General features: G+C 36.4%; 1 protein-coding gene and 1 long non-coding RNA gene across 3 annotated transcripts in view; one reads left to right on the top strand and one right to left on the bottom strand.

Annotated features, from left to right (window-relative positions):
- Positions 1-19554, bottom strand: part of LOC113262556 (uncharacterized) — a 79400-nt gene that overhangs the window by 36541 nt on the left and 23305 nt on the right. The window contains exons 3-4 of one of the 2 annotated variants that reach the window (XR_007187776.2): positions 15790-15887; positions 14300-14354 (exon numbers count right to left, since the gene is read on the bottom strand). This is a non-coding gene — a long non-coding RNA (uncharacterized LOC113262556). The remainder of the gene's footprint in view (positions 1-14299; positions 14355-15789; positions 15888-19554) is intronic. The other variant, XR_003318843.4, reaches the window with a different exon arrangement.
- LOC113262555 (sulfotransferase 1 family member D1) overlaps positions 1-19554 on the top strand; it is a 35301-nt gene that overhangs the window by 14304 nt on the left and 1443 nt on the right. Inside the window, exons 2-7 of the mRNA XM_026509011.4 lie at positions 4543-4700; positions 10925-11050; positions 11859-11956; positions 14463-14589; positions 15476-15570; positions 18124-18304. Of these exons, the coding sequence (XP_026364796.1) occupies positions 4553-4700; positions 10925-11050; positions 11859-11956; positions 14463-14589; positions 15476-15570; positions 18124-18304 (775 nt within the window). The 5' untranslated portion in view covers positions 4543-4552. The remainder of the gene's footprint in view (positions 1-4542; positions 4701-10924; positions 11051-11858; positions 11957-14462; positions 14590-15475; positions 15571-18123; positions 18305-19554) is intronic.

Genomic DNA, 19554 nt, shown 5'->3' with positions numbered 1-19554 from the left:
ATAGCCAACTGTGGAAAGAGCCAAGATATCTGTTGACAGATGAATGGATAATGAAGATGTGTTTCATATATACAATGGAATATACTCAGCCATCAGAAAGGATGCTTACCATTTACATCAACATGGATGGAATTAGAGGGCATAACGCTAAGCGAAATAAGTCAATCAGAGAAAGACAATTATATGATCTTACTCATATGTGGAATTTAAGAAACAAAACAAGGGACACAGGGGAAGTGAGGGAAAAATAAAACAAGATGAAGTTAGAGAGGGACACAAACCATAAGAGACTCTTAATCATAGGAAACAAACTGCTGGGGGGCAGGCGGTGTGGGATGGGGTAACTGGGTGATGGACATTAAGGAGCGCACACGATGTAATGAGCACTGGGTATTACATAAGATTGATGAATCACTGAACTCTACCTCTGAAGCTAATAGTACATTATATGTTAATTAATTGAATCCAAATTTAAAAAAAAAGAAAAAGAAAAAAAGAATTTTTACCTTTTGCTGTCTTCTACCTCAACCTGTGCCCACTAATTTTTCAGCGTTTTGGCCTCCAAGATCCCTCTAGCAATAGCCTTTACTTGCACAAAATAAGACAAACAAACATGTACACCTTAACACACCTGCAGTAAGCAAAACATGTCACTGTGGGCTGGCCAAGAGAAGTCCCCATGCACACCACCAGCCATCCCCAGTGTGGACTAAACCAGCAGACTCCATTGGACAGGAAATGGGGAAAGGACTAAACCAGCAAACTCCAGTAAATAAGGATCTCAGACTGGAATGGGGAAGGGATTCCAACATGGGATTGTGGACTGAACCAAGGGCTCAGGAGGTGCGCCATTAGAGCTTCCTGTGAGTCTAGACTGACTCGCTAACCCTGGACTGGAAAGCCAATTAGATCAGTAGCTTGAATGCAAAAACAGAGCTGAAACCAAGAGGACTTACCGACAGCCCTCCAAAAGGGCAAGAAAAACAGTGGACTCAAAAGAGCTTGCAGGTGCTGCACCCCTGTTTCTAGTTGTCCCTAAATGTCATTCATTTTGGATCTCAAATCTGCTAACAAAATTCAACTGAGCATGTCTTAAGATCTAATTTATTAAATGATTCATGAACTGGGTAGCCTCCCATCAGGCAAGTAGAGAGACGTTCCCTTATGTTGTTACTGGTGAGTTTCTCAAGAGATTTGCAGTTAAGGTAGGGCCTAGATAACACAGTAGGATAAACATATTTGGGATGAAAGAAATGACCTCGGATTGAAATGTTTTAAATTTGTGCAGCAGTTGGGACACTCGTGGAAATGTTCAGAATCTGGAAGTCTTTGTCAGGCTGGTGATACTGACACTTACATGTGTAGCTCAGCATAGGGAGGGTTCACAGAGTAGATGAGGAGGCTGAAGCTACATTTGAGGCTTATCATATTTAAGGTATGGACACTCATTTATCTGTCCTTTCTGTATGAAGTCTAGTTATCATTTCTCTCTCACTACTCAACTCTTCATTCTTTATCACTTTACCAGGTTCTATTTTTCTTCATGGTGCTTATCTCCATATAGTATGCCTATTCTTCCTTTGTCTAACTCCACATGGACTGTAAGCTCCATTAGAATAGATATTTCATCTGCAAATTTTCCTGTGGCATCCACAGTATGTTGGAAAGTACAATATAGACTATACCATAGTAAAAAAAAAATGCAGACACCGGAATACGATGGCTTAACATAATGAAGAATTCCTTTTCACTGTCACAGTCTGATAAAGGGTGGGAAAACCACCTCAATCTTGGATCTAGGCATCTGAACGCACAGACTAGAAGGGCTCTGTGACCATGGAAGAGAGGAGTGGAAGGTCAAGGAAAGGACTTACATCACCCATAGCCCAGGGACCAGAACTTAGTCAGATGCTCCCGCTCCAACTGCAAGAGGGATTGAAAAATATACTTTCTGTGCTTAGAAAGAAAGAAAGTTGTTATGAATGTATGGCATATTCTCTGCCCCAGTTCTTGTCTGCAAACAGCTTGTGGTACCCAGAACTTCCCAGCAAATACTATTAAAAAAAAATCGGAATTTGTTATTTAGCAACTGGGGGGAGAACGGGGGCAACATCTACTACGAGCTTTTAAAACTTTATGTTTCTTACATTTTTTATGCTTTTTTTTCACAGACAGATATCCATGAAAATTAGCAAATATTAACAGGAAATATGATAGTACCAATACCATCAAATCATAACCCAGTGCTGTCATAAGTTTACTTTTGAAGTATAGCAAACCTATGGTATTTATAAATCCCAAGACTTTTGGTAAAAGCAGAATAATAATAATATTCGAATATATACTCCTCCCCAGGGATGCTCACGAACATCCCAGAACCACTAATGTATCACTACCCTTTCATATTAGGACAGAACTATGGTTGAAACTGTACATCATGGTGGGTCAGCGGACTCCCTTGTTTGGGTAGAGAATAGCCAGAAACCCCATATATTTCAGACACACTTAATTACGTGGAAAAAATCCTGAAGTCTCTAGTGTCTTACCACATAACTTGGCAAGTATTTACACACTCCTCCTCATCAGCACTCCACGCTCATAGGCCTTATTTCTCTCTCCCATTTTAGCATCTATGCACATGCTTTTTCCTGGCTGGGAAGTTGGCCTCTTCTCCAAATTAACTCTTAGTTATTTCCCAGGGGAAACTTTTCTAAGCAGCTTGATACTGTCAAGTTCCTTTTATTTATAGATATATCTCTGTTTCATAGCCCTTACCTCCAATGAAAATTTCAATTTATTGGTATGATTGTTTAGTCGGTATCTATCTTTCCCCCTCACTTCTAAGCACCATGAAGATAGCCACAAGTTTTTATATTCATTAGATTCCCAGTGCACAGTTTCAGCCAGATATTCAGTAAATATTTTTGAATTAATTAATTTTGCCTTCACGACATTGTCCTTTATGTTACTATGTACAAGTGTATTGAAAAACAAAACAAAACAAGTAACAAAATCAGTAACAACAACACCTTGTTCTAGAAAACAAACAAAAACCTGGTAGCTAGCCAAGCAAGGACTTGTACAGTTTGTCTTTTGTTCTGTGATACACTTTGACATAGTGGAGAACATAGCTGGGATGACTCTGGGTAGTATGGACATTTTGACAATATTAATTTTTACAATCCGTGAACACAGAATATCTTTCCATTTATTTATGTCTTCTTCATTTATGTCTTATAGTTTTCAGTGTACAGTTCTTTCACCTCTTTGGTTAAATTTATTCTGAGGTATTTTATTATTTTTGATGCAAATGGATTTATAAATGGGTTGTCTTCTTCGTTTATTTTTCTGATAGTTTGTTAGCACATAGGAACACAAAAATTCTTGTATATTGATTTTGTATCCTGCAACTTTATAACCTTTTAAAATAAAAAGTATTTGCATGGGGCAGGGTAGAAGTGGAGCTGAGAGGTCTTGAAAAAAAAAAAGGTAAGAAATTGCACATCAGGAAAGGTGCAGTTTATATTATAGCCACCGACTCCAGAGACTTCTGATTTTAATTCTTGAAGAGAAGTTTAGTAAGTGCCGGAGGACCTCATGAAGTCTTATAAACCTGAGCTTGTTAGATAGTCTCTGTTTTTATAGAATTTCGGAGAAAGAAAAATAACTACTTCGGCCCCTGCAAAATTGGGAAAATAACAACATGTTTTGAAATAGGACTTAGGATGTCTATTTCAAGCTCACCCACTTTTTATATATGATAGTTAAAGAGACATAAAACTACCTTTATTAGAGCCCTGCTCAGAATGGAAAATGACACATGTTGCCAGTGTTAAAAAGTTCATCAGAGCAATCTCTCTGATGCTACACCTACCTCCAGTTTGTTTCTTTTCCCAGCCTTTTTTGTCATTTAGTTCCTCTTTCCCACCCTATGTTAGGCCACTCTTCAGTTGTCAGTTAAGAAGGCCCAGTGCATTATAGGGCGTATTTAAATTCCCCAGCAATGAATGGGCAGCTCTGTGGTTACACTCCCCTGACTCCAAAGTCCAATACTTCTTCATCTATCCCAGCAATCTTTGCCCGAGGAATCGTGTACAATTCAATATACCAAAAGAAAGTGTTGCTATTTCACATATAAACAGCGTATATGAAATCAATCCTGCAAGGCCTTTTTAGTTTGTATACTCTTTCTTCTTCTACTGATTCATAATCCACAGGAAAGTGATCTAGTGCTGTTGGATCTATAGTAATGAAATACTAATTTATTCAATAAAATATCAATTTATTTTTTTAAGATTTTATGTATTTACTTGAGAGAGAGAGGGGAGAGAGAGAGCACAGGTGAGGGAGAGAGGCAGAGGGAGAAGGAGAAACAGATTCCCTGCTGAGCAGGGAGCCCTGATGAGGGCCTACATCCCAGGACACTGAAATCATGACCTGTGCGAAGGCAGATGCTTAACCGACTGAGCCACCCAGGAGCCCTATTATTAATGCTATTAAAACAAAGACTTTTTAACATGCTTCCTTTTGTTTAAAATCTAGTTTCTGAAAAATGGACAAGAAGCTGGATGTCTACAGGAGGGAGTTAGTGGATGTTCAGGGTGTCCCCCTCTTCTGGAGCACTGCTGAGCAGTGGTCCCAGGTGGAGTCCTTTGAGAGTCGACCAGATGACCTTCTGATCTCAACCTACCCCAAATCTGGTAAGATCTTTTTATGTATTTCTACTCACTGATTGGTTATAGATCCATATGTATAAGCCCACTGATCTTCTGATCATTGGTCAAGGGAACACAGTAGCACTTGCTGGGACAGTTTTGTCGCAAATCAGATAAACTCACTTTTTATTGTCAAAAGGCTGCAATTGAATGGGAGCTAACCTGAGGGAAAATTAATGCTGTTGTTTTATTTTCCTTTTTAAATTGAAATAAAAATTATTAAAACTGCTTATCTAAAATGATTTGGGTCCATTAGAATATTTGCATATCTATAGTCATTCTATGCATTTTAATGTTTACATATTTTGTTCATTGTATTTTAATTATACTGCATAAAATATTAATATTTTATTATTTTAAACACTTTATAAATGCATTTAGAAATATTTTGTTATAAAGTTAAACAGCTGCTGACCTCAGTATATGATCTCAGAAAGGAGAATTTAAGATGCCTCTGTAAGAATCCATAATTTTAATTTCTCCAAATCTTTTCATGACAGAGTCTTCCAATTCACTCAGTGATAGATGTACAGAGAGATCAGAGAATGGGTTTTCTCTGGCCTTTTATCCACTTAATTAACTTGAGCCCATAATCAATCAACTGTTCCAATTGCTAAATTCCCTAAAGTCAACTTTTCTTTATATTTCTGCTTCATTTCTTAAAGGACTGACGGACAAGAAGTTTTTAATAAGTACTAATCTTTTTATATGATAAATATTAAAATTACTTCATGGGGATATGTAGCAAAGCCTGGAAGAAAACACCTGAATTTTTGGAGATTCTAATGTCAAGATTATAACACTGTATGACAACACAGAGATCCTGTCAGGAAATAAACAAATGTACAATACAGAACTTTGAAGAAATAGAAAACAAGCTTCTTTTGGCAAAAGCTTATTTTTTCTTTCTTTTCTTACTACATACATTGCTCTTTGAGCAATTCACCAATCCCAAATTGTTTGGAACCAAAACTACTCTGTATCTCCTTATGGAGATACAACTTTAGAAAAGGTAGGGCAGTTACTGAAAATGTACACGCTCTTTTTGTTTTGCTATTTTAAAAACTATGTTCACAGGCAGAGAACCATGAAGACCATCTTTGGAAGGTACCACTATACAAATAGTTTATTTATGAAAGTGGTCTTTGAAGCTGGATTTCTTCTGACATAGTAAAAGCTAGGTGGCTTGATGGCTACACATGAAGTAATTATATACTCTTGGTCATTTTTTTCTTTGCTTTTTTTTCTCTTTACAAACTGTTAAGAACATGTCTTAAAGTTAATAATATATCATTTCCCTGTTAATTTTGTTGTAAAGGATCCAAGCTAACTTACTCCTTATATGAGGTAAATCATGTGGTTTTTTTTTTCAAAAACTATTGAAAATAAACATTGCCAATTTGAAGCATAGCTAAAATGGTATTTCTTTCTATCAGATTTCAGTGGCCATAATTTGAACCATTCACTGACAGGAAACGAAATGTGTTCTGTTGTACTTTAGAATTTAGGTCTCTTTTTTTCCCCATGAATCATTCCTTAAGCCTAAGCCAGATGAGGCAACAAAATCTTCAAGGATAGTATTAATTTGACTCACCTTTTTCTTAGCACTGTAATTGTCTGTGTTAAAGGGATGAGGGAGATAGTCTCATATTCATGATTTAGGGATGAAAAGGAAGAATTGTCCACAAGAAAGGACTAAAAAGGCCTAAAGTATTCTAATTTATGGAACCAATCCAAAAGTATATCCTTGTGCAGTTCATTGGCCAAAAATCTATGCAGTGCATAGATTAATTACTTCATTTAATTTTTTAGTTTCCACCCATGATTATTCAATTTAGAGACTATCATTCATTACATGTTCGGTAAAGAGGAAGGGGATGGGAAGAGTTAAGAAGATATTGTTCTCCTATCTTATAATTGCTTTTTCAGCCCAGCCTCAATAACCTGATCATTGAATACTGTAGACAATTAAATAGATCATATCCTTATATACTTATGACTTATGATGATGTTACCTCCCTATAAACTCATCATAAGTTGAAAATGTATTTAATACCAAACATCATAGCTTAGCCTAGCCTACCTTAAATGTGCTCAGCATACTTATTCTAGCCTGCAATTGGGCAAAATTAATGCAAAGCCTATTTTATAATAAAGTGCTGAAGATCTCATGTAATCTATTGAATACTACACCTTAAGTGAAAAACAGAATGGTTGTGTGGGTACAGACTGGTTGTAAGTGTATCAGTTGTTTATCGTCATTATTGCCTGGCTGACTGGGAGCTGCAGCTTGCTGCTGCTGTCCAGCTTCATGACAGAAACCTTCAGATTGCTGCTTATCACTAACCCAGGAGAAGATCAAAATTTAAAATTCAAAGTTCAGTTTCTACTGAATGCCTATGAGTTTCACACCATTGTAAAGTCAAAAAATCGTAAGTCAAATCATTATAAGGAGGGGACCATCCAAATTTAAGGGCTGTTTGTTCCAGTTCTTTGAAAAATATCATTGGTATTTTGATCGAGATGTCATTGAAAGTGTAGATTGCTCTGGGTAGCATAGATATTTAACTATGTTTATTCTTCTGATCCATGAGCATGGAATATTTTTCCAACTTTTTGTGTCTTCTTCAATGTCTTTCAAGAATGATCTGTAGTTTCTAGAATATAGCTCCTTTACGTCTCTGGTTAATTCCGAGATAACGTATGATTTTTGGTGCTATTGTAAATGGAATGGATTCCCTAATTTCTCTTTCTTCAGTATCATTGTTCATGTATAGAAATGCAACTGATTTCTGAGCATTGATTTTGTATCCCGCCACATTACTGAATTGCTCTATAACTTCTAGTCGTTTGGGGGTGGAGTCTTTTGGGGTTTCCATATACAGTATCATGTCATCTGCGAAGAGAGACAGTTTGACTTCTACTTTGCTGATTTGGATACCTTTTATCCCTTTTTGTTGTCTGATTGCTGTTGCAAGGACTTCTAGTACTATGTTGAATTATAATGGCAAGAGTGGGCATCCTTGTAGTGTTCCTGATCTTAAGGGAAAGGCTTCCAGTTTTTCTCCATTGAGAATGGTATTTGCTGTAGGCTTTTCATAGATGGTTTTTATGAAATTGAGGAATGTAGCCTCTATCCCTACATTCTGAAGGGTTTTAATCAGGAAAGGATGCTGTATTTTGTCAAATGCTTTTTCTGCATCAATTGAAAGGATCATATGGTTCTTGACTCTTTTCTTGTTGATATGATCTATCACACTGATTGATTTGTGAATGTTGAACCACCCTTGCATCCCAGGGATGAATCCCACTTGGTCATGATGGATAATCCTTTTAATGTACTATGGGATCCTATTAGCCAGGATCTTGTTGAGAATTTTGGTGTCCATAGTCATCAGGGATATCGGTCTGTAATTTTCCTTTTTGATGGGGTCTTTGCCTGGTTTGGGGATCAAGGTAATATTGGCCTCATAGTTTGAGTTTGGTAGTTTTCCTTCTGTTTCTATTTTTTTGCAACAGCTTCAGAAGAAAAGGTATTATTTCTTCTTTGAATGTTTGGTAGAATTCCCTGGGGAATCCGTCAGGCCCTGGACTCTTGTTTTTGGGGAGGTTTTTGATCACTGCTTCAATCTCTTCATAATTAATCGGTCTGTTTAAAAAATCAATTTCTTCCTGTTTCAGTCTTGGTAGTTTATAGGTTTCCAGGAAGGCATCCATTTCTTCCAGGTTGTTTAATTTATTGGCATAAAGCTGTTGATAAAAGTTTCCAATGATCTTTCCTATTTCATTGGTTTGGCTGTGACCTCTCCCCTTATTTCACAATTTTATTAATCTGGGTCCTTTCTCTATTCTTTTGAATAAGACTAACCAGAAAAGGCCCCGAATTGCCAAGGAAATGTTAAAAAGGTAAAACAAAGCTGGGGCATCAAGTTGCCGGATTTCAAGCTATACTACAAAGCTGTGATCACAAAGACAGCATGGTACTGGCACAAAAACAGACACATAGACCAATGGAACAGAAGAGAGAACCCAGAAGTGGACCCTCAGCTCTTTGGGCAACTAATTTTTGACAAAGCAGGGAAAAAAACATCCAGTGGAAAAAAGACAGTCTCTTCAATAAATGGTGCTGGGAAAATTGGACAGCTACATGCAAAAGAATGAAACTTGACCACTCTCTCACACCATACACAAAGATAAATTCCAAATGGATGAAAGACCTCAATGTGAGACAGGAATCCATCAAAATCCTAGAGGAGAACATAGGCTGTAATCCATTTGACATCAGCCACAGCGACTTTTTTCATGACACATCTCCAAAGGCAAGAGAAACAAAAGAAAAAAATGAACTTTGGGGACTTCAGCGAGATAAAAAGCTTCTGCACAGCCAAGGAAACAGTCAAAAAAACTAAGAGGCAGCCCATGGAATGGGAGAAGATATTTGCAAATGACACTACAGATAAAAGACTGGTATCCAAGATCTACAAAGACCTTCTCAAACTCAATACACTTGAAACAAATAAACAAATCATAAATGGGTAGAAGATATGAATAGACACTTTTCCAATGAAGACATACAAATGACATACACATGAAAAAATGTTCAAAATCATTAGCCATCAGGGAAATTCAAATCAAAACCACATTGAGATACCACCTTACGCCAGTTAGAATGGCAAAAATTGACAAGGCAAGGAACAACAATTGTTGGAGAGGATGTGGAGAAAGGGGATCCTTCTTAAATTGTTGGTGGTAATGCAAATTGGTACAGCCACTTTGGAAAACAGTGTGGAGGTCCCTTAAAAAGTTAAAAATTGAACTACCCTATGATCCAGCAATTGCACTACTGGGTATTTACCCCAAAGATACAGACGTAGTGAAGAGAAGGGCCATATGCACCCCAATGTTCATAGCAGCATTGTCCACAATAACTAAATCATGGATGGAGCTGAGATGCCCTTCAACAGATGACTGGATTAAGAAGATGTGGTCCATATATACAATGGAATATTACTCAGCCATCAAAAAGAATGATTTCTCAACATTTGCTGCAACATGAACAGGACTGGAGGAGATACTGCTAAGCAAAATAAGTCAAGCAGAGAAAGAGAATTATCACATGGTTTCACTCATTTGTGGAACATAAGAAGTAGGAATATTGGGAGAAGAAAGGGAAGAAGGAAGGGGGATAAACAGAAGGGGGAATGAACCATGACAGACTATGGACTCTGGGAAACAAACTGAGGACTTTAGAGGGGAGGAGAGTGGGGGATGGGATAGGCTGGTGATGGGTAGTAAGGAGGGCACGTATTGCATGGTGCACGGGGTTTATACGCAAGTAATAAATCATGGAACTTTACATCAAAAACTTGGGATGTACTGTATGGTGACTAACATAACATAATAAAAAATTATCATTAAAAAAGGAGGGACCATCTGTACCTTAGATCCATTTCTCAAGACTAATGAGACACAATCTCATAACGACCACAGGGACTCCATCTAACTCCGCTCACTTAGGATCTATGGTCTTTTGTTTCTGAGTAGCACCTAGGCTCCACAGATGCAATCACAAAGTTCTCTTTCTATCCTTTTTTCACACCTCCACGGAATGTTTTTGCCTCAATTACTCTTCGGTCCCAAAGTGTAATCACATTTTTGACATTAATAAAAACTGTACAAATTGCTGCTGTCAGATTTCTTGAAATTGGCTCCTTCCCTCTGCATTCCACTCAGGAGGGTGTGCTACATGACTGTCTCTTAAATTATCCGTGTTTCACTTACCTTTTGTGACTTACTTTATGATTATTTTAATTAAATTTAGTCTCACTCTCTCACACACAACACATATGTATATGTTCAAGTTAGATAAGGATGTCTCCTCAGAAAAGTGGGAAGAAAAAAGGAGGATGGAAAGGAAGAGCACTGTTTTGTTTTCAATATATTTTTTTAAAGATTTTATTTATTTATTTGACAGAGACAGCCAGCCAGCGAGAGAGGAAACAGAAGCACGGGGAGTGGGAGAGGAAGAAGCAGGCTCCTAGCGGAGAAGCCTGATGTGGGGCTCGATCCCAGATCACCGGGATCACCCCCGAGCTGAAGGCAGATGCTTAACGACTGCGCCACCCAGGCGCCCCTTGTTTTTGATCTTATATTGAACCTCTTACAGCCTTTTGACAAAGTTTATAGTTGTTTCATTTTTTTGCCCTTAGGAACAACCTGGGTCAGTGAAATATTGGATTTGATCTATAACAACGGGGATGCGGAGAAATGTAAGCGGGACGCAATATACAAACGAGTGCCATTCATGGAATTGATCATTCCTGGACTCGAGAATGGTATTTTCTCTGAATGTTCCTTTTTACCGTAGGAATAAATCCTCCTATCATTTTGTGGTGTTTGGGGGAGTCATGATAGGAATTGCTATATACAGAGCTTGGACAGTGAATCCTAAGTGTCTATAATAGAACAGTAAGAATTCGGTTGTACTAATGTGCATATTATAGTCCTTCTGCACCCAAGGATAATATCTGCATAAGAGGAGATTTTGATGAGTATATATTTTTTCTTAATTGCACAGATGGAAGTCTTCAACATTTAAATGTACAATCATTATATACAGAAAATTCAGGGTTTGATCCAATATAAAATCATGTCTATTGCTTGTTAGTTGATGTTCACAGAGTCAAGAAACAGAATTATGGATGGTCTTGCATTACTAAAATTTTAAAAATTAGTTATGAGCTTCATGGCTTACTTTGATCTTATAATTTGAATATAAGAAAACTGGAAAGGGATTTTGAAATCTTCTAGTTCAAGTTTCCCATATAGTAAATGAGAAAAAGAAAGATAAATGAAGGAAAAATTTGGATGTCTTGATATTGGCCTATTGCTGTTTCTACCTCAGCAAGGTGTTATATCTGAAGATTCTACAGACAGTTATTGTCTGTTCTACATAGGAAATAAAACAGCATCACTAACCAGAATTTATCAGTTTTGATCTCATGGTAGATTTTATATGTATCTGAAGCCATATAGTTATTTCAAGCCATACAGTGGGGTTAATGTTTACAAAGTCTTAGATTTTATTGTAATTGACCTCTATGATTCCACATTTATTATATAGTTTAACTTTTGCACTTGTAGGTGTGGAGGAGTTGAAAAAAATGCAGCCTCCTCGATTAGTGAAAACACACCTGCCTGTTCAACTTCTCCCTTCTTCATTTTGGAAAAATAACTGCAAGGTAGCAACATTTAAAGAAAAAAAATCCTTATTTGTGTTGAAATTTCCTTTGCTCATTATGTAGAAATTATGATGGGATATTACAATCCCTGGATAAATCACTGCAAAAATAATAGTATGGTCCCTATACCCAAGGATTGAAATAACACCGACGGACACCAGTGCTATTGATATATAGATATAGACTTAGTGCCCAAGCACTGAGAATCTCTCAGGTATTCTGTCCGCTAAAATGTCTGTCTTTCTGTCTAAATCTCTTTACTTAGTATCTACTTTTAAATATTTAACATCCAAATATTTAAATAATGTTAGAACTGCTTCTTCATGAATTCAATATAATTATAATTTACAAATATGGATTTATAATTATATATATTTTATATTATTTATATATATAATGGGTTCATTTTAGGCTTCTTTTTAAAATAACCATTTTATTTTTATTTTTATTTATTTATTTATTTATTTTTAAAGATTTTATTTATTTATTTGACAGAGATAGAGACAGCCAGCGAGAGAGGGAACACAAGCAGGGGGAGTGGGAGAGGAAGAAGCAGGCTCACAGCGGAGGAGCCTGATGTGGGGCTCGATCCCATAACGCTGAGATCACGCCCTGAGCCAAAGGCAGACGCTTAACCGCTGTGCCACCCAGGCGCCCCTAAAATAACCATTTTAATTCAAGTATAACATATATGGAGAAAAGTACATAAATCTTAGGCCTACGGCTTGATGAATTTTTACAGAGTAAGCATTCCCATGAAACCAGCACCCAGATCAGGAAATTGAACATTACCAGCACCCCAACAGCCCTGCTTCTTCACACCCTGGGCAACAATCCCTATCTTCAAAGATAACCACTATCCTGAATGTTTTTATTATAGTTTGCCTGTCATAGGAAAGTATGTAATCTTGAATATTTAACTTATTTCATTTAACACAATATTTATGAGATCAAGTCTTATCATGCTGTCACCCTGTTTTTGTTTTGTTTTGTTTTGTTTTTAATGTAGCCTGCTGGATCACAAAATGTGGTACCCTGAGCAAAAGTAGCATGTGAGAGAAGCAAATCTCAGGCCCAATTCAGACCTACTGAATCAAAGATCATGGGAATGAGGTCCAGAAATCTGAGTTTTAGTAAAACCTCCAGGTGAATTTGAGTCATGCTCATGTTTGAGAACCACTAATATAAGGAATTCCATTATGTCTACGTGAATATTTCACAACCAACTTACCCACAGGACTATCAATGGACAGTTGGGTAGTTGCTAGTTGTCAGTAACTAAAATAGTACTTCAATGCACATTCTATCTACACTGAGGCAAGTGGAAGCAGTCCTCACTAAAGAACTTAGAGGTGATGATATTAGAAGAAAACAGTTGGCTCATTACCATAGTCTCTTGGTATCAAACTAGGAAGTTATTGGAAATGTTTATCTCAAGAAATTACATCAGCAACAATCTCAACTCTTAGAACTCTATACTCAATCTTTCGAAAGACCTCTTTCCACCCAATCCCTTCTTATCCCAGAAAATGAGAACTACTATCAGTGACTCGGGGATATAAAATTTCCCATTTCCTTTTCCCATCAACTGGAAGACAAGAAGAAAACTGTTTCTAATTAGAGGAAAGGAGATTTCTTCCTGAATGCATTTTCCCTTAGGGATTTATTTACTGCGTGGGTGCCTGGGCCCTCAGTATTATTAGATGTACTTTAGGGGAGAAGTAAGCTTAATGGATTTCAGTGGACTTGTCTGAAAACCTAATCACCACTGAGACATAACAATGTCATATCTATTGGGAAATATGCTCAAAATTTCTGTTTCCAAGCAGATTTTAGGGCTCTATAATAAAATAAATTTTAATATCACACCAAATCAGCAATGCTTGTTATGTGATCATGAACAGAATGAAGAAGGTTTAATCATTATTGATTAAATGTACCCAAATAGTAATTTATTTTCAATTAAAAATAGGGCATTTTTCAGCTTTAAAAATTTTACTTTAGGGGCACCTGGGTGGCTCAGTAGGTTAAGTGTCCAACTCTTGATTTCAGCTCATGTCATCTCAGGACCATGAGATGGAGCCCCACAATGGGCTCTGTGCTGAGCGTGGAGCCTGCTTAAGATTATCTCTCTTCCCCTCTCTCTGCACCTCCCCCCAATTCATGCGCACATGCTCTCTCTCTCTCTCTTTAAAAAAAATTAATAATGAAAAAATTTTTAAAAAGTTTATCTTTTTGTTTTGTAACTTTTATGTTTCTTTTTGTATGTTTTAATAAGTGATACAGAAAAATATTCTAAATTTAAGAACAATATTAGCTCATTTTTGTTAATTTAATACTTACTGTAATTCTTATGATACTTGGTTTTCTGTGTTTTAAGAGATATTCTTTTCAAAATCTAAAAAGGAAATACAAAAGAGAAATAAGCATTCTTTCAAGATAAGCAAAAGTTTACAAACTATTAAATAATATAAGTGAAATGATGACTTCCCATATCTCCCCACAGATTGTCTATGTGGCAAGAAATGCTAAGGACGTGGCTGTGTCTTACTATTATTTCTACCAGATGGCAAAATTACACCCAGAGCCTGGCACCTGGGAGGAGTTCCTGGATAAATTCATCACTGGGAATGGTGGGTCCAACTCTTACTTTAATCAAGGAATTCTCTATGAAGAGTCTTTTTTCAAAGAGATAGAAAGGTCAAATTTAAATCTGTGTTTATTATAAACCTAATATGTGCCCAACACTCTACTACTGTTTTAGGAAGACTATAGAGGAAGCAGAATACATAGTTGTCTCTTCCCTCTAAGAACTTTTGGGGACTATGTAATGCAAATATTTCAGTTCTTAGTCTTATTGTTTCGTTAGTGCTTAGTGACGACCGTTTTCTTCTCTTACTGTGCATCTGTTGTATTGTTTTGATTTTACGCATATTTCTTGGACTCTCTTTTCTCTACCATTCCCTTATTTTTGTTATATACACTGAAAATTCTTGGCTAAAGATTTTATCCTCAAGTTTCTGTTTCTCTACCTGTACATTCTCTCTTTCAGGGAAACATATTTATGCCAATAGTAGTAGCTCTACTTAAAGTTTTCATATAAACATTCTTCTATAAAAACTATCTTTTCAAGGCAAGAACATCTCAATAATATCTTGCAAATTTTTACTCCCAATGCTTCTTGGACTATTCTCTGTCCATAGAATGTCTACTTATTCTTATTATTATCAAAACCCAATTCTTCTTCTTAGATCCAAATATACTCTTCTTCCTCTGCAACCCTTTCTTAACCTCTACATCCCTATGATTTTCTCTCCCTTTCTCTTTCTTCTATGAACTTCCCTGCCACTCTTTTCCAAATAGATTGCAAATTCAGTAAGAACAGGGGGGATTATCCTGCCATCCCTCTTTCTTGAACTAATAAGTGTGTTTGTGTTGATAATGATGACTTGGAATAATATCTAACAATTCTTTATGTGAATAGTTTTAATTTTCCAAACATTATATCTTCCAATTTAGTGGCTTTTGGTTCTTGGTATGACCATGTGAAGGGCTGGTGGGAGAAGAGGAATGATTATCGTATCCTTTACCTATTCTATGAAGACATGAAAGAGGTGAGGCAATTATAAATTTTTTTATTATTTTTAAGGAAACCTAAGATTCATCTTTTTTTTGTTCTTAATCATTTTCCTTTCTTCTTAATCTATAAATATTACTAATCCACTCTCCTGGTAACTCTGCCTTGAAAATGGATCTTTTACTCAACTACTTTTTTTCTAGTACTACTGCCTCCTGCTCTACTTCAGGCATCTAACTTGACTTATTTGGAGTACCTCATTTTCCTTCAGTTGTCCACTCAGAGAAAATGATCTTGAAACCTAAATGAGAGTATGCCCACTGCCTTCTTCAAATATGCCAATGATTTCTGCCTCTACATGAAATACAAAATCATTAAGACAATTTAGAGTGGGGAAAACATGTAATTTAATTTATAAAACATCTTGTTTTTATTTTTTCATCTTCTATCTGGTTATTAGCATGAAAATTAATTCACTCTCTAATTTGATAAAAAATTTATCCTGATCTGATTATTTAAATAGTCTATTTAAGAAATGTTCCATGTCTCTTAAATTGAATGTTTCAGGAAGCTTGTCCACACCTAAATTCCTTTAGATAACAATGACTACCCTTCATTTCTTATTTGGGAAATCTGTTCTATAGTTTCTAGGGAAACCACTTTACCCAGCTAAGGTGACCCCCTCTGTCAGATTTGTTAGTTAAATTCCCAGCTTCTTCTACATCTTGTTTAAAGCATTTTTTTTACCTGCCACTCTGGATTAAGGGGTGACATATTACCCTAATTATGTGTCTAGAAGCAACAAGTAGCGGTTGGGGAGGATCTTGAAGAGGATAGGTGTTATCTGGAAAGAAATCTTCGCACATTAGATATAATAAGGTCTTTAAGCAAAAGAAGTTTAGTCTCCTCAAATATGGAAGGAGAATCTACATCTGTTGGTGGAAAAGGCTCAAAATTACTCAAGAGTTCCAGAGTCACTGTGCCATCAAATCCACCCCGAATATTCCCATTCCAAGCCTGCGCAATGTACCTTTTCCCCAACACTCTTCCATTTAACTTTCACAGGATAGACCTGACACAACTGGGATTTCACTGTGATTGATTCTTCCCCTTGAATAATTAAGATGTGTATCTGATTTCCACCAAGTTCATTTCTGTTTCTACAAGAAACAGATTCTTTTAGAGCCACTATAGAAACTTTGTGGTTCTGTTTCCATGAATTCGGATGGGTACCTCAATAAAGCTAAACAGATTACCTTTCTGCCTGATCTCACGAGGTTACTAAGATTCTGGCTCCCAACCTCAGTTTGGTTTGGGCCACCAAGAAGATCACCTCTCCAATGGGTAATAGGGCACAAACTATTTGGCATGAATGCTACTCTTTCACTGTTCTTACATGCTATCCTAAGGAGTCTGAAACATACTATAGTTCCTGATCTTAGAGGAACAGCTATCAGCTTTCCATCATTGAGTGTATTAGCTGTGACCTTGTCATATATGGCCTGTTTTATTTTTGTCAAATGCTTTTTTGCATCTTTTGAAATGATCATAAGATTTTCATCCTTCCTTTTGTTAATGTGATATATCACATTGATTGATTTGCTGATATTGAACCACTTCTGTATCACTGGAATAAAACCCATTTGATCATGGTATACAAACCTTTTAATGTGCTGTTGAATTTTGTTTGCTAGCATTTCATTCAGGATTTTTGCATTGATGTTCATCAGAGATATTAGCCTTTTATTTTTTTGTGTTGTTCTCATCTGGTTTTGGGTAATGCTGGCCTTGTAAAATGTTTTTGGAATTATTACTCCCTCTTCTACTTTTTGGAAGAGTTCGAGAATCATGGGAATGGGTATTAATTATTCTTTAAATGTTTGGTAGGTAAGGGTGCCTGGGTCAGTCCATTAAGCATCTGCTTTGCACTCAGTTCATGATCCCAGGGTCCTGCATCTGACTCCCTGCTCAGCAAAGAGTCTGCTTCTCCCTTTCCCTCAGCACCTCTTCCTCTCCTACCGTTCATGTTCTCTCTCACTATCTCTCTCTCTCAAATAAATAAATAAAATCTTAAAAAAATGTTTGGTAGGTGATCTATTCTTCATATTAGATATGATTTAAAAAAGGAGATCAAGAATTTTGAAAATTATACCTTATGATAATAGTAGCTTGCTTTATTACCATTTGTTATCCTACAGGTTAATTCTTATTTGAGTGTGAAAGATTTTTTTTGCATTTTTTGAAACAAAATTATGGGTATTAAGGAGGGCACTTGCTATGATGAGCACTGGGTATTATATGTAAGAGATGCATCTGAAACCAATATTATACTCTATGTTAACTAACTAGAATTTGAATAAAAATTTGAAAAAGAAAAAAACCAAACAAACAAAATTTACTCTTCCTTTTAGCAGATGGTTGCCTGGCCAAGAATAGGATGTGTACTTTGGAAAGCAAAATGAACAGTGCACATAAAAATACAAAATCCTTTCTTTCACCACATTGACATATGTAGAACTTTATTAAATACATTGCCTATTTCATGACTAAATCTGCCTGAAATAATTCTTTTTCTTTATAATTTTTTTAGGATCCAAAGCATGAAATTCAGAAGTTGTTGAAGTTTCTAGACAAAGATCTATCAGAAGAAACAGTGGATAAAATCCTCTATCATAGCTCTTTCAATGTGATGAAGCAGAATCCAAGTGCAAATTATAGCACTGTACCAGATTTTGATATGGATCATTCTGTATCTCCCTTCATGAGAAAGGGTGAGAAATCATATATTAGTTTCTATACAACTTGCTAATTACAGTTATGGAGAGTGTAGGTGGGAAGCAAAGAGCAATATTATAGGAAAAGGAAAGAGATTGAGTATGCTGGCAAGAAAAAAAATAGGAACAAAAAAAACCTTAAGGGAAATAATTTGTGGCAAATAAACTATAATTTCTATAAGCCTAACAGGTAAGACAGACCTTCTAATGAGAAATGTTTACTCAAGAGCCTATGCATTGATAAGCATGGGTCTTGGCATCCTTTGGTGTATCAGAAGAATGCCTTCCATTTGTCTGAACTCTCTAGATATGCTTCATATTCCTTAAAATTTTTGCTGTGGTGGGTAGCCAGCTTAAATGATGTTAAGCATACCAAATGAATAATGAAAAGCGTCAATTCCTTGAGGTTGTTATGATATTGTAAATCATTGCATCCTCAACATTATCTCAATGTATAGCTAGCATCTTGGCCAAAAATAGTCCCTTAATAAAGATGTGTTGAATTGTATGTAAGAGAGAGAGAGAAAAAGAGAGAGAGAGAAGGAGATGTTCTGTTAATTGTGTATGTATTTGTTTTGCTATAAAACAAACAACTCCAAGGGGCACCTGGGTGGCTCCGTAGGTTAAGTGTCTGCCTTCAGCTCAGGTCATGATCCCAGGGTCATGGGCTTTCTGCTCTGCGGGGAGCCTGCTTCTCCCTCCGACCCTCCTCCTGCTTTGGTCTTTCATTGTCTCTCTTGTTCAAATGAATAAATAAAATCTAAAAAAAAAAAAAAACAAACAAAAGCCACAAAACAAAACAAAACAAAAAAACAAAAACCCACAACAACTCCAAGAATCTCAGTGGCTTAAAACCACAAGTTTTCTTTTTTGTCTAATGTTGCTGAATGTTGGCCACCAGTGGCTGGGGCAGTTTTGTTTGCTCTTTTTGATTCTGATCAGTTTTACTTGACTTTCATGGTCTCAGCCTCTTACGTCTTCTCTTTCTGAAACACAGGCTGAAAAAGGCACCCATTTGTGGGATATGCCCAATATCATAGTAGACAGGAAGAGCAGGAGAGGCGTTGGAAACTTGCAATGTCTTTAAAGTTTCTGTTTAGATGTGGTATATATTGGACATATTCAAATTCCATTAACCAAAGCATATCCAAAATCCAAGCCCAAACTTAATGAGGCAAAGAGGAATCACACAACACATGTCAGTGGGCAAAGTGTAAAATCTTACAGTAGAGAGTGAATAATTATTA

Source organism: Ursus arctos, unplaced genomic scaffold (assembly GCF_023065955.2).
Source record: "Ursus arctos isolate Adak ecotype North America unplaced genomic scaffold, UrsArc2.0 scaffold_9, whole genome shotgun sequence".
NCBI lineage: Eukaryota > Metazoa > Chordata > Mammalia > Carnivora > Ursidae > Ursus > Ursus arctos.
This window is presented reverse-complemented; position numbering and strand designations above follow the sequence as displayed.